Source organism: Acipenser ruthenus, chromosome 12 (assembly GCF_902713425.1).
Source record: "Acipenser ruthenus chromosome 12, fAciRut3.2 maternal haplotype, whole genome shotgun sequence".
In the NCBI taxonomy this organism is placed as follows: Eukaryota; Metazoa; Chordata; class Actinopteri; order Acipenseriformes; family Acipenseridae; genus Acipenser; species Acipenser ruthenus.
In genome coordinates, this window is record NC_081200.1 from 17,388,565 (window position 1) to 17,404,891 (window position 16,327).

Genomic DNA, 16,327 nt, shown 5'->3' on the forward strand with positions numbered 1-16,327 from the left:
GTGTAACCTTGTAGACTTGTGCACTGCAAATACTGAATAATAATAATAATAATAATAATAATAATAATTATTATTATTATTATTATTATTATTATTATTATTATTATTATTATTATTATCTCAATTTAAATGCAGTTATTAATGTTAAATGCGCTTCATGCTGTGGGATTCTTTGTGACATACATTGTCCATATTCTGCTGTTGTTGTTGTTGTTAACATGGCACTAGTACAGCACCGCTATTACGTTATGGACTGTCACAATAGAAAAATAAATTTGGGCCAGCATTTCATTCAAAGGAGGAAGCACACTTACTTAATGTGCTCCACATTATTTTATTTTTATTTTATTTATTTGGTTATTTATTTTTAAATAATGGCTACTTATTTTATCTTTTTGGTAGGAAACTATATATGTGCAATAACTGTAGATAAAGCATTGCATTTTGGAAGCCACACGGTTCTTATTAATGGATCACAGAGTTATCACTGACATAAACCAACAGGATGTTATGTTGTTTTCTTTCCGATTTAGTTCCTGAGAAGAATAGTCGGCACCGTTATTATTATTGAGGCGTACTTGCCGCTCGCTGTGTGTTACTGTTTTGTGTAAAACATTGATATCTTGTCAGTTAAGAAAAGGCTTATTAATGCAAAGCTTGTTATAACTCTTTTTTACATTATCTTAATTCTCACATTAATAAATCGATACCCGGGTAGTAAAAAAAAAGTGACAATTTGAAAAAGATACACACCATTAGTCTGTCAATGTGATTTTTTTCTTATGATGTTTACAGGTTTTAAATTGCACTGTATGTTTTTTTGTCCTCGTGTGTTATTTTTATAATAAGCTTCCTCCCTCAAGTGCAAGATTATTCATATAAATGGGATATTCCTAATTACTCTTAAGAAGGTTGTGTGTCTGTTTAAACTGGCCTGGACTAATTAATCTCTGGCAACACCCCTGTTTCAATGCAAGCCTGGACCTCAGAGCCAGCGATCTGCAATAGTACACTGACAGCAATCACATACTCAGCCTGGGGTGGAACTGGAGAAGCTAAAGGTTCTTGAGTTCTGTCAACACAACTACTGAAATCTGGATTTGCTACCTAAGTTAGCTAAACCCCAGCCTGGAATCTGATATTAGACTAGCCAAACTGTAGGAATTTAGGACCAGACAGGGCTAATGCACTACTACTAATGTATCTATAGGCACAGACAGGGCTAATGCACGACTACTAGTGCATCTATATGCTGAGAAGCAGGTCAGACAGTAAATCAAGGTCGGTGCTGTGGACAATTCTAGATGGAAATTTGTAATAAGAGAGAGCATAAAGTGTTACCTGTCAAATGTGAAAAAACAAGCAGATAGTGAGACTAAATAATTATAGCACACTAAATGTGATGAAAGTATCAGTTAATAGGTGAACACAGCAGAACCTGACCAGCAGGAAATCAGATGAATACCATTTCAGCATTTTATCATTGGGATTGTAAATCCAAAATCCATGTAAATATTTAAAAATCACCCATTTAGAATTGCACATCTCATCTTTAAGAAATTTTATTGTGCTTAATTTATCCAAAACTATCTGCCAAGTGCCAAGAAAATGGACTGTTTTATCTGATTCCTAAAACAGATACACATTATATTACTTTTGGTTTTCCAGTGTTCTTACTAATAAGGTTCTTGAGTTCAATTGTGATACACTCTGAGGAGTCTTGTAATTGTAATATGAATGTATCTGTGTATCGAGTCTGCATAAACTATTGAAACATCACCACTGTGTCTCTCTACAATGTGACTCATCCCCTCTGCCTCTGCTTTTATTTATCACTCTGTGTGCCTGTCTGTCTCTATACTGCACTGCTCCTTTCCGTCTGTTTGTCGGTGTGTATCCTGTCCTGTCTTTCTCACTCTCTAGGTCAGCTTGCTTCGCAGGGATGCTGTGACTCACCTGCCCACCAGGCGGAACCATGGGAAGCGATCGTAGAAAGGGTCTCCACCAGTCATGACATTATCACAGTCATCAATAGCACTGCTGGGCACCTCTGCTGCGCGATCGTACATCTCCCGCATCAGATCCAGCCTCTGTCTGCACAGGGGAACATGCACAGCTAAGTACAAAGACATTTCAAGTATTTGTCAGCCTCTCCAATAAAAAATAAAACAAAAAAAACCCTGAAATCCTGCCCAGAATCAAAGGATGGCCTTCATTCCTTCTGTCATTTTGCCTTTTCACCCATTGAACCTCAGCAGTGGATCTTACCATGGAGGCAAGGGCTGCCAGTTAATTTTAATGCGTTAGATTTACATAACCTTTTTTCAGTCCTTTGGAAACAGCTCTGAAACTGGTGCATTTTCTAAATATCCCTTGGTTTCAAAGTGAAATGTTATATTCTTCAACAATAGTCCTGGATATAAGCAGTCTAGATAAACATATCTTCACATGTAGTACACATATACTGGAGGATTTTTTCTACAAATGAGTGGTATCAAACAATCACTTTTTTTAGTACAGCTTTTTAATGCAATGCTCCTTACAATTTTAAGAGTAAAAAGGTAGAAGCATCACACTAGATGAGGCAAACAAGCAGGCCTGGAAAGATAGATAGACAATGGACAGATTCCCTGCCCCGGACTGAGGATACCTGAGTTTCTCAAGAGTCCAGTAGTGGGTGGCCCCATTCTTCTGGTCCTGCACCTCCACAGCAACGATGGTGCGTGGGAAGGGACGCTTTTCCCGGTCCTTGGCAGCATCGGGGGGCAGTAGATCAGTGGATAGAGGGGAGTACAGGGTGTCTGTCAGCAGCACAAACTGGAATTGAACCTGCAGGACAGGGAAGGCACACAGCTTGACATGCCGCACAATGGATGACAGATCTTTGTTGATTGAAGTAACAATGTAGTGTCATACTGACTGAAATCATTCTGAAGGTGTCTTGTGGTCTTAGACCAGATTTCATTAGAAAACTAATTTCACTAATGCTACCAATAAAAGTAAATGGACCTGTCATTGCAACCTTGTCCTCAACAGATTATCTCCCTGGGAGAGAGGCGGTAGGACTACTCCATTGGTAATAGAATGGAGTTTTGGTAGGCATGGATTTTCATGATGAACCCATCATGAGTCAATCCTTCTGTGGCAGGGCGATTGCCCTACACATGGGGAAATTAGTGTTGGTAATTAATATGGGGAAACGGGTTTGTTTTGTGTGCTTTTTGGAGTTGTTGTGTGTGATTAAATTATTGTTTACAGATGGGCGCTCGATTGAGACTTGCTGCCTGCTAGGCTTGGTTGAGGGGAAGGGCAGCGAGTGATTGGCTGTGCTGGTCCTCAATCAGCAGATGGGCAGGTCTCAACTGAGTGTCCGTCAGCATAAAAACATCCGGTGGAGATCGTTCTGGGCGACTGCACTGCCATGCTATAGAAGGGAGCTGCGTATACTCGGGAGGAGAGTGTCCGCTCTGCGGGAACTACAGCTACGCAACCCTGACACTGCAACACGGTACTTGTGAAGGCAATGCCCAGGCAAGGCCTTATGAAGCAGCAGGAGTCGTGGTATGAATACCGGCTCATAAGTAGGTTAGTTTAGAGGATAGTGATCCCAAGTAATGTACAGCGAGGGTTACGTAGTGTAGCAGGTTCCTGGAGCGGGACACCTCGTTTAATAAGGATAGTGCTCGCCCTGTGTGGCACCTTTTATTTGTAGTTTTTGTACTGTGTTTTTTTTGCCTTTTGTGCAGCTTGCTGTATGTGTCCATCGTTGGTAGCGTCACATGACCCATTTGTTTGCTTTCTGTTCCTTTGTATTAATAAATCCTGCGTGCCTGAGCGGCGTTTCAACTCCACCTCCCATGTCTCTCTGTCATGCCTATCAGCGGTTACCCACACAAGTGACACGAGTACCCTGTCACACCTTCCCAATGACACCTTCCCTAACCCTAACCTGGATCTGCTCCCAATCAATGCAGTTTGTAAATTCTAAATTTTGGTCTTTTGGTGAAGTAAGAGGTCTATTTTAATGATCTAAACTTACTTATTAACTCTATGTAAATCCCACTGATTTATTGACCACCTTATTACATCACCAAAGACAGAAAATAACTTGTCTATATATTTTATGTTGGCTGGATTAAGGTGGTCAGATCTTTGAAACAGACTCCAAAGTTGGACAGATCCAAAACAGTAGCAGTTTGACAGTGCATTCAGTGTGACATGGTAGGAGAATGAGGCCAATATCCTCATGAATAATGTTTTTTTTTATTATTATTCTATTCCATTAGAATACCACTTATTTCCTACAATTGATAACCATGGCTTACCATAGATAGTTTTTTGGTTACCATTAGAATAAGACTTTTAGCTCCACGGTAGTCAGGGATGGCTTTACTGAACCTTTACTCACCTTCTTCTTGAGCTCTACGCTGATGGCGTTGGCCTCCTTCAGGAAGATGGCGTTCCCCCACAGCAGGTCTCTCAGCGAGGTGAACTGGTAGCACTTCCACTTCCGGAAGGCCCACAGAGCCTGCTCCAGCTCTCGCTCAGTCCATTGCACTGGGGAAGCACAGGAGACTGAAGCACACTGCACTGAGCACATGACAGTACACAGAGCCTGCATCAGCTCTCGCTCAGTCCACTGCACTGAGGAAGCAGACTGAAAGACACTGCACTGAGCACATGACAGTACACAGAGCCTGTATCAGCTCTCGCTCACTCCACTGCACTGAGGAAGCAGACTGAAGGACACTGCACTGAGCACATGACAGTACACAGAGCCTGCATCAGCTCTCTGTCCATTGCACTGAGGAAGGACACAGCAATGTGCACACAACAGTACACAATAGAAGTGCAGTGCTATATTAAACACTTTCTAATTCTGAGAAGCAGAGAAGTACTGTATGACATACGGAGAAGCAGACAGACAGGTGTCTCCAGTACATTCTCATCAACAAGCTTATTTTTATGTGGTATTTACTAAACTTTGATCTAGTCACTCTTTTTGAAGCAATTCCATTTTCAGGATGTCATACTATGTATATAAGGGGAAATTAAAACAATAACAATAACAGGGAATGCTTCAATATTACTGAAAATATGAGTTCCAGTGTATCTGGATGGCATCTGTCAACAATACAATACATGTTTTCTTCATTTTCCACAGCCTAAAGCATGGTTGTAAGTGACCACACAATAGTGGTGTAAATATACAGTCATGGTATTTTACTTATTATGATGCATATGATGGTCTTGATGGGATACTTTGTATTATGTGTAATATGATAGAATTAAGACTGAACTGCTAGAAAATGCACAAACCCTATTACAAACACATTCATGTGGCTCACACTTAAAACAAGACAACTACTGCATGCTCACCTTCTTCCTCTGGCTCCTCCTCCTCCTCTGTGGTTTCTGGGTAATAGCAGGAGTCAACCTGCTTCTGCAGAGCCTCCAACTTACTCTCATACTCCTAGTCAATGAAATAACAGGGCTGAATCACTGTGCAAATGGAATGGAGATGTGTCACAAGGCAAAAGGTGGTCCTATCAAAGCAAGTGCTCTGCCTGTTAGATTAAAGGACCCATCTCATCAATAAGATGTATAGCATGGTAAAACAGAGGCAAGCACAGAATGGTAAAAAAAATAAAATAAATTATATATATATATATATATATATATATATATATATATATATATATATATATATATATAAGGCTTCAGTGAGTTACAGGAAAATAATTTCATCTAGTTAATTTCAATATCTAGATAATTTCAATAGCTACCGTAAATTGAGCCAGCTGGGTTTTGACAGCAGTCGCAAAAGAGAGACATGTGCGTCTGTTTGGTTGTAATAAAGTGGCATTCCAGCAAAGCATTGGGTGGAATTTCTTTGTCAAGAAGGAGGAAATGGAATTTGCAAACTCTGCTAAGGAAATATTTAATTCAAAGGAGGAAGCACACTTACTTAATGTGCTCTGCATTATTTTATTTTTATTTTATTTATTTGGTACTTTATTTTTAAATAAAGGCTACTTATTTTATCACTTTGGTACGAAACTATATCTGCACAATAACTGGAGATAAAGCATTCCGTATTAAAAGCCACATGGTTATTATTAATGGATCACAGAGTTATCACTGACATAAGCCAACAGGATGTTTTTATGTTGTTTTCTTTCTGATTTAGTTATTGAGAAGACTAGTCGGCGCAGTTATTATTATTTAGGTATATTTGCCGCTAGCTGTGTTATTGTTTTCTGTAAAACATTGATTATTTATTATTTTTATTATTTGTTTATTTAGCAGACACCTTTATCCAAGGTGACTTACAGACACTAGGGTGTGTGAACTATGCATCAGCTGCAGAGTCACTTACAACTATGTCTCACCCGAAAGACAGAGCACAAGGAGGTTAAGTGACTTGCTCAGGGTCACACAATGAGTCAGTGGCTGAGGTGGGATTTGAACCGGGGACTGCCTGGTTACAAGTCCTTTTCTTTAACCACTGGTCCTGTCTTTATTACACTACTGGCCAGAGACCCACGCTTACAACTGTATTGTCATATTTTCTACATTTTTTTTAAATTCTCAAATTAATAAATCGAAACCCGGGTAGTAGTAAGAGACCCGGGTAGAGTCGGGTAATTCCGTGCCGACCTCTTATATATATATATACTGTGTATATATATATATATATATATATATATATATATATATATATATATATAAAAGGAAATGATCAAATATTCTTCGGTTTATACATATGAAAAGCAGAGTACAATTAGGGGAGACTAATGAGAGGAACTTCTAATGCTGAAGGTTGTGCAAAGCAGTGGGATTTATAAAATGGAACCCTGCAGAGGTATGTAGGATAGGAGGGGGGTATTTTGTAAGGTTATTAGACCTTTTTAATTCATATAAAAACATCAACAATCATCAAAAACACCACTGAACACAAATTTGGTTTGCAAAACATAAGTAAATTAAGAAATTGAAATATACTGAGGAAATGACCCCCCCCCCCCCCCCCCCCCCAAGTATACCACCCTATTTCTCTAAGATGGGTCTGTTATTTCCACTGGGTCCATATTTACCTATGTACCTTGGGCATGTCTTGTTTCACTCACAGAATATGACTTAATCGCAACTACATTGGTATTATGTGTCTCTGTTTCAAAGCATCTGTGTTGCATCTGGGAGCCTCCTACCCTCCTTAATTAGCTCCCAAAAATGAGATGAACCATCCTTTTCCAACATGTTTATGTTTTTTTAGTTTGCTTACAGCATCCTCTATAGTAGCTAGTCCAGGTATGAACAGGTAGAGATGATACACTATTTCTACATCACAGACTAGAAGAGCATTCTCAGATACCACAGACTAGAAGAGCATTTTCAGATATCATAGACTAGAAGAGCATTCTCAGATATCACAGACTAGAAGAGCATTCTCAGATATCATAGACTAGAAGAGCATTCTCAGATATCATAGACTAGAAAAGCATTCTCAGATATCATAGACTATAAGAGCATTCTCAGGCATCACAGACTAGAAGAGCATTCTCAGATATCATAGACTATAAGAGCATTCTCAGATATCATAAACTAGAAGAGCATTCTCAGATATCACAGACTAGAAGAGCATTCTCAGATACCCACCAGCCTCTGCTGCTCTAGGAGGTTGTTTGCTTCCTCTCGCTCCCTTCGGTACTGATCCTCCAACTCCTGTAGCCTACAGAACAACCAGTATGTGAGTAACAAATAACTCGCCACAGAAAAAGTGAAAGCCAGCGGAGAAAGTATATTTGAATGTATCTAGGCTGTACGTTAGAGAAAATGTATTTGACAATGACCATTATGAAACCCAAATCAAGAGAAGCTACAGCTGTGTATCAAAGTGTGGTTTATATCATTGACACTGAGTTTAAAACAAATGTGTAAATAGAAACCTTGTTTTTTTGCAGGACAACACCTGTAATGGTATCTTAGAATATAGCTGTACCAAATAGGAAGTCAGCCGATCCAGGGGGTAGATGAAATTGGAAACTAAGGTGAATGTGCGTTCTGAGAAGCTGCAAAAATTGCATGGATTTCTAGTTTGCGATTTCTCTTATGCAGCATCAGACCAAACAATTTACACAATGTACTAAAGCAACAGAACCCGAAGAAGAGGGCTTTACCATCTGGCCCGCTTTGTGCAATTAAAAGTTAGGGCATTTAACATAATGAAAATGACCTTATCATAGGGTAAAGTCCTCTTAAGGTATGAGGGGTTCTGTTTCTTGAGTATGTTGCGCAAATACACACATATCCCGTGGTACAGTAAAACTTCAGTAAAATAAGTTAATACAAAGCATCCAAGCTTGTTGACTGGCAGGTATTCATAAAAATATCTGATCAGATTTACAAGCTTTCATGCTTATGGCTGACGTGCACCATCCCCATGTTAGCATTTCTGCACCTGCTCTGTGCCTACTGCACCATCTCCATGTTAGCTTTACTGTTCCTGCTCTGTGCCTATTGCACCATCCCCATGTTAGCATTGCTGCCCCTCCTCTGTGCCTATTGCACCATCCCTATGTTAGCATTGCTGCCCCTGCTCTGTGCCAAGTGCACCATCCCCATGTTATCATTGCTGCCCCTGCTCTGTGCCTACCGCTGCTCCATCTCCAGCTTCATGTCAATGCCCTGTTTGTCGAGCAGCTCGCGCTGTGCAAAGGCCCAATCGACAGGCTCAACAGGGGTCTCAGCACAGGGAGTGCGTTCCCTCTCCTGTCTCGCCTGCTCGGGATGGTTGAACCGGAACACATGGCTCTTCCCCAGGATGATGCGGTTTCCTGGGGAGTCGAAAAGACAAAGAATGAGTTCCCAACACCCCTTGTAATTGAAGGAGAAACCATTCTACTGTATCAATTAATGATCGATCTACCTATCTATCTATCTATCTATCTATCTATCTATCTATCTATCTATCTATCTATCTATCTATCTATCTATCTATCTATCTATCTGTGTACCATAGATACTTTAATATCTATGGAAACCTTAAGAGACAACTATCCCCTGAATCACTTATTAAAGCAGCCATTGCACATATCCACGGAAGACAGACTCACCTGATCGGAGGATAGTAGGCTCAGAAACTTTCTTCCCGTTAACGTAGGTCTCTGCTCCTTCACATGGCTCCAAGATAACTGAAACTACACCAAGACAGATGAAAGGTAAACTTGAATGCTTCAAAGAATAAATGAGCAGATACAACCTTTTTGATAAAAGAAAACTCTCGTCAACATATCCTTATAGTTATCAGAATATACTGATACGAAGCAGTTGTTGATTCAGTTTACAGGCCATACACCTTTATAATAGCACAGTCCTGGATATTTCAGATATTAACGAGGCAGCCTCTAAGTACATTCTGTTGTTATTTCATCAAAACCATTGTCAAAAGAAAAGTGCTGAACTTCATTAGATAAAAATTATGTTACATTAAGACAATCCATTATACTTTAGTTCATCCTAATTATAGTAGTGGTTTTCTATACAGTGTATATGTAAAAACTTCAGTGTAACATACATTGGCACTAAACATTACTCAGTTACTGTACATTTCAAAATCGGTAGTACTATATATTGCGGTTTGGTTCAAGCTTAGTACTTGACATTAATGTTTCTTCTGCAGCTGTGTACTGCATAGTATAGTATGCTGTCTCTATCAGCAGAAAAAATATATATTTTTCTTGTACAATACACAATAGGCGAGAGAATTATAGTTGTGTACAGCTGTGTATCAAATCAAAATCAAAGACATCTTTTTTTTTTAAATTTAGAATGACAAATTATTATTTGTGTTTATTTTCCCCCAATTTCAAATGTCCGATTGTGTTTTTTCTCCTCACCACAGTGAGTCCCCACACATCATGGACGTTTTGAGGGTGTATGAGCGTCCTCCGATCTCACAAGCCTAAAGCCAGAATTACTTTTACGCCGAGCAATCCAGAACAGAGGTGGGCGGGCTACCAATCATGGAAGACAGAAATCAGCCCTGCTTCTTATCCACTCTGAATATGCTCGGTGTCTGGCCAGTAGGGTTCCCTGTTATGCGATAAGGAGAATAAGACTCTGCCGATTTCCCATTCCCACCCCTGGGAGCGTCAGAACCAATGTGATGCCGCCTTCTGAGTCCCCATCAAAGTTTGGCCTCTTTGCGCAGACAAATTCATATAAAAATGCCGTACGTTTGTTAATACAGTACTCACAGGATAGAGAGAGAAACAAATTTAAAGCAGAAATATCTTATTAAGGAACAACGCTATACAGCCCATTAAATTCCTAAAACCTCTCTGCCGCTCTTTGCTGGAAAAATAACGTATTTGTTTTACACCTAAAGCTGTACCGCACTGTGATGTGCCTTCGAGGTACCGCAAGTTTACCTTGGTACAGGGGAAGCTTTCCACAGAACCCACTGTAGTTTTAACACTCAAAGAGGAGGCTGTGTGGTCCAGTGAATAAAGAAAAGGGCTTGTAACCAGGAGGTCCCCGGTGCAAATCCCAGCTCACTCACTGACTCACTGTGTGACCCTGAGCAAGTCACTTAACCTCCTTGAGCTCCGTCTTTCAGGTGAGACGTTGTTGTAAGTGACTCTGCAGCTGATGCATAATTCACACACCCTAGTCTCTGTAAGTCACCTTGAATAAAGGTGTCTGCTAAATAAACAAAAACAAACTCAAAAGATTTAAATAAACCTTGTAAAGTGCCACTGTAATAAAGTTTCAATATCCCTGACTAAGAATAGATTTAAAACTACAGTGGGTTCTGTGAAAAGCTGTATATTGTTGTTAGACTTCTGTGTTTATATGGAGATACTGATCAGAGCCTTACCCTCTCCCAGTGGGCAGGTTGTGCTGGTGAACGTGCCATGCTCATCCTTGATGAAGTGTCCACTCAGCACAATATCCTGTCTGCTGGCAGCATCCTCGCGGCCCACCCTGTCCAGGTAGAGATGCAGGTATGATTAACAATACAGGAAGCTGCTTAACACAACATGGAGCCTGATTACAATAATGACCTGATAGTAGCCCTCAGAAAATGTGGCAAAGGATGCTGCAATTTTTTAAAAATAATAATTCTTGTCAAAGAAGTAAGAAGTGGGTACTAGAAAACAAAATCCATTTTAGTCACCATACTATTATGTTAGATTAACCAATACACTACTAAAGGAATACACAGTAAGCTTTGGCCCAGTTTCAGTGACAAGATATCTCCTTACCTGGTGATTCCATCTTTAATGTAGTACAAAAGACATTCTGACATCAAAGGATCTTCATTCAGGTTCACAAGGTGAGGGGTCTGAAAAAGATCCGGGTGTACATTTAAACTGATTCTGATCTTGTGATTCAGACTGGTATGGGATCAGCAAAGAACAGAGCTGCTACCACATAAAACTGAAACAGTAGCACCGCCCTCCATCCTCAACGGGAGCACCGTCAGGGCTTGAGCTCTCCTAATTCCGTTTTGGGAATCTCTTGTTTATCACTTTTCTTACTCTCATATATTCTTGTAAGTATCTGTAATTCTGTAACCTGAAACTCAAGATGATGCCTTAAAAAACATAGCATCACAGCAAAAAAAAAGAAAGATCATGCATTTCAAAACAACGTATACAAGAAGACCTTGAGTGAAGACAGCAAAGTGTTCACTAAAAAGAAAGAGGTCTGACCCAGGAATGTATGATACTTCTAATGATCAAGAACTTTTTATAAGCTAAATGAAAAGAAAAAAAAAATATATATATATATATACAGTGCCTTGCATAAGTATTCACCCCCCCTTGGACTTTTCCACATTTTGTAGTGTTACAACCTGGAATTAAAATGGATTTTATTAGGATTTTTGTCACTGATCTACACAAAATAGTCCATAATGTCGAAGTGGGGAAAAATATCGACATATTTTTCAAAATTATTTACAAATAAAAAACTGAAAAGTCTTGATTGCATAAGTATTCACCCCCTTTGCTGTGACACCCCTAAATAAGCTCTGGTGCAACCAATTGCCTTCATAAGTCACATAATTAGTTGAATGGAGTCCACCTGTGTGCAAATAAAGTGTCACATGATCTCAGATTAAATACACCTGTTTCTGGAAGGCTCCAGAATTGTTTGTTAGAGTTTGTTAGAGAGCATATCTAAACAAACAGCATCATGAAGACCAAGGAGCTATCAAAACAAGTCTGGGATAAAGTTCTGGAGAAGCACCAATCAGGGTTGGGTTATAAAAAAATGTCCCAAACTTTGAACATCCCCCGGAGCACTGTTAAATCCATTATTAAAAAATAGAAAGAATATGGCACAACCGCGACTCTGCCTAGAGAAGGCCGTCCACCAAAACTCAGTGACCAGGTAAGGAGGGCATTAGTCAGAGAAGCAACCAAGAGGCCAATAGTAACTCTGAAGGAGCTGGAGAGATCCACAGCTGAGATGGGAGAAACCATGGGACAACTATAACCCGGACGCTCCACAAAGCTGGGCTTTATGGAAGAGTGGCGAGAAGAAATCCATTGTTGAAAGAAACACATATCAAATCCTGTTTGGATTTTGCCAAAAGGCATGTGGGAGACACAGCAAACATGTGGAAAAAGGTTCTCTGGTCTGATGAGACAAAAATTGAACTTTTTGGCCTTAGCGCAAAACGCTATGTGTAGCGCAAAGCCAACGCTGCTCATCACCCTGAGAACACCATCCCCACGGTGAAGCATGGTGGTGGCAGCATCATGTTATGGGGATGCTTTTCATCGGCAGGGACTGGGAAACTGGTCAGGATTGAGGAAAACCTGTTTCAGTCTGCAAGAGACCTAGGACAATGACCCTAAACACACAGCCAAAGCTACACTGGAGTGGTTTAAAAACAAGAACCTGAATGTCTTAGAAAGGCCCAGTCAAAGCCCAGACCTCAATCCGATTGAGAATCTGTGGCAAGACTTGAAAATTGCTGTTCACCAACAGTCCCCATCCAACTTGATAGAGCTTGAGCAATTTTGCCAAGAAGAATGGGCAAAAATTACAGGATCCAGATGTGCAAAGCTGGTAGAGACTTACCCAAAAAGTCTCACAGCTGTAATTGCTGCCAAAGATGCTTCTACCAAGTATTGACTCAGGGGGGTGAATGCACCTTCAAAATGTTAAGTATGTTGTATAAATCAAATGGTAAAAATCCCAATTAAATCCATTTTAATACCAGGTTGTAACACTACAAAATGTGGAAAAGTCCAAGGGGGGTGAATACTTATGCAAGGCACTGTATATATATATATATATATATATATATATATATATATATATATATATATATATATATATATATATATATATATATTAATCATACACCCATAATCTGTACTGCTTGTGTAAGAACTTGAATTGTTGACATTAGGTGAGTGGGTACTAAGTGCATTTTTCAGTGAAGCTCATGTTGTCAAGTTGGTACTGTAGCAAAAAACCTATATAAGAATGAGAAAGAATGAAAACCTATATAAACATGACAAGAACAGCCAGAGGCTGAAACTAATTCAATTGACGTTTCTAAGTATTACTCAAGTAAACCCTCTCTTTCGAAAAACAAAGCAAGAGGTCAAACTAAAAGGCCACTACTGGTAGCCATATCTGGGATGAGGAAGTGCATGAGAAAATAGTCGTTTGGGCAACTTGGGATAAATTGCTATGCTTGCCAAAACAGTTCAAAGCACTGTGTCAGGTGGTAGTAGAACAATCAATACAACTCAAAAAGATGTGCATTACACCCAAATTCCTCTCAGACTACTAGTCCTTGAATCCAGACCACAGATAAGTTATCAGGGGATAGACTCACAAGGGCCCCATTCCAGAAATCAGGTCTAAAGTAGCAAGTATCACCAGTGGACAAATCTGTGGTTATCTAACTGGTTGCGTATAGCTCTCTGTTTAGAGAGAATACCATTCTTTCCTGTATTGTCCTGGCGCGCCTGCTTTAGTTCACAGATCTCAATCACTTTATTCCGGGCACAAATCCATATATATAATTGTCTCTGATACAGGTGGTTGTAGTATCCACTTGTCACCAGCAGCACACTCCTGTAGATCCTTTAAATTACGAACAGCTCAATAATGTGAAATACTCAGCATCTCATTAAAACCAATCTTTACTGATATCCATTATCTATAAAGCCTAGTTCTACCAGCTGTATCAGAGACAATTAGATTTAATTATCTATTCCTTTGTGGTAGCACCTCGTCACGTTAAACTTTTTGTAAACAAATTACTTTCTAAAAATTTTAATTTTATATATATGTATCTACACTTAGTGTACAAAACATTAGGAACACCTGCTCTTTCCATGAAGTAGACTGACGAGGTGAATCCAGGTGAAAGCTATGATCCCTTATTGATGTAACCTGTTAAATCCACTTCAATCAGTGTAGATGAAGGGGAGACAGGTTAAAGAAGGATTTTTAAGCCTTGACACAATTGAGACATGGATTGTGTATGTGTGTCATTCAGAGTGTAAATGGGCAAGACAAAAGATTTAAGTGCCTTTGAACGGGTTATGGTAGTAGGTGCCAGGCGCGCCGGTTTGAGTGTGTCAAGAACTGCAATGCTGCTGGGTTTTTCACAGTTTCCCGTGTGTATCAAGGATGGTCCACCACCCAAAGTACATCCAGCCAACGGCAGGCCAGTGGTCGAAAACAGCTCATTGATGAAAGAGGCCAAAGGAGGCTGACACGAATTGTGCAGAGCAACAGACAGGCTACAGTTAGTCAATTGACAGTCCAGTACAACATTGGTGCCGAAAGACCCATAAAAGAATGCACAACTCGTCGTACCTTGACACGAATGGGGTATGGCAGCTGACGGCCAGAGTTCCACTTCTTTCAGCAAAATACAAGAAACTGCGGTTGCAGTGGGCTAAGGAACAAAAACACTGGACACTGGAGGATTGGAAAAACATTGCCAGTCTGATGAATCCCGGTTCCTGCTGTTTCACGCTGATGGGAGGACTAGGGTATGGAGCAAACCACATGAGTACATGCATCCATTATGCCATATGTCAATATTGCAGGCTGGTGGTGGTGGTATGATGGTGTGGGGTGTGTTTTCATGGCATACATTGGGCCCCTTGATAAAAGTGGAGCAACGTTTGAATGCCACAGGATATCTGAACATCATTGCCAATCAGGTGCATCCCTTCATGGCAGCAGTGTATCCATCTGCTAATGGATTTTTTCAGCAGGATAATGCCCCATGCCACAAGGCTAGGATTGTCCAGGAATTCAGCTTACTGCAGTGGCCTGCCCAGTCACCAGATCTCAATCCAATTGAGCATCTGTGGGATGAGATGGAACGAGCTATTCGGAGTAGAGATCCACTACCAGCCAACTTGACACAACTGTGGGAAGCATTGGAGTCAACATGGGCCAGCATCCCTGTGGAACGCTTTCGACACTTTGTAGAGTCCATGCCCCAACTAATTGAGGCTGTTCTGAGGGCAAAAGGGGGTGCAACTCAATATTAGGAAGGTGTTCCTAATGTTTTGTACACTCAGTGTATATATCTCTTTATATATATATAAAGAGAAAAATACCCCTAGAGTCTGCGAGAGCGGGGGCGGAAGATGACTCAACGTTGGACAACACGGTTAACGACTTAGGAACGGAAACGGATATGAGTATGGAGAGTACTTCACAAAAGACTAGTTCAAGATCTGCAGTTAACAAAGACATGGAACTCCAGGTTTGTGTCTGCGGCTGGAGCAAGGCGACAACGGTCAGGGGTTTGAAGATTCATCAAGGGAGAATGAAATGCTTGAGGGAGAAGGGACAAGGGCCTCGCATTGATCAGTACTTCTTACGAAGTCAGTCAAGTCAGTCGAATGAAATCCAGCGACAGGAAGCAAACCACAGTTCGCAGGATATCAGCACCCCTGTCATAGATGTGAGGAGGACTTGCATGGACACAGTTAGTGATGAACCTAATGGTCCTTGTGAACCCGGTCAGACAAACCAGCATAAGAGAGAAAAGAACCTCAACGGGCACAAGCCTGGAGTTAAATGGCCAAGAGCTTGTGAGAAAACTGCATGGGACACAGTAAACACAGATCTCTGCGTTGCATTGGAAAGATTAAGTGGAACAGTTGAAAAGAAGCTGGATAAATTTGGGGACATCATCTACGCATATGGAAGTGAGAGGTTTGGAGTTGAAAAAAGGAAGGAAAAAGTACAAACTATTCCTGGAAAGTCTAGACGGCAGCAGGAGATTGAACGCTTAGTTAGAGAAAGGAGACAGCTGAGGAAC

The 16,327-nt window shown here is 40.4% G+C and overlaps 1 protein-coding gene across 23 annotated transcripts in view; it reads right to left on the reverse strand.

Moving 5' to 3' along the window:
• Positions 1-16,327, reverse strand: part of LOC117417009 (kinesin-like protein KIF1A) — a 175,932-nt gene that overhangs the window by 87,063 nt on the left and 72,542 nt on the right. For all 23 annotated transcript variants that reach the window (XM_059034640.1, XM_059034639.1, XM_059034638.1 and 20 more), the window contains 9 exons: positions 11,271-11,350; positions 10,883-10,989; positions 9,117-9,200; positions 8,657-8,837; positions 7,660-7,732; positions 5,380-5,473; positions 4,409-4,557; positions 2,651-2,829; positions 1,957-2,094 (listed from right to left, as the gene is read on the reverse strand). In XM_059034640.1, coding sequence (XP_058890623.1) covers positions 1,957-2,094; positions 2,651-2,829; positions 4,409-4,557; positions 5,380-5,473; positions 7,660-7,732; positions 8,657-8,837; positions 9,117-9,200; positions 10,883-10,989; positions 11,271-11,350 — 1,085 coding nt within the window. The remainder of the gene's footprint in view (positions 1-1,956; positions 2,095-2,650; positions 2,830-4,408; positions 4,558-5,379; positions 5,474-7,659; positions 7,733-8,656; positions 8,838-9,116; positions 9,201-10,882; positions 10,990-11,270; positions 11,351-16,327) is intronic.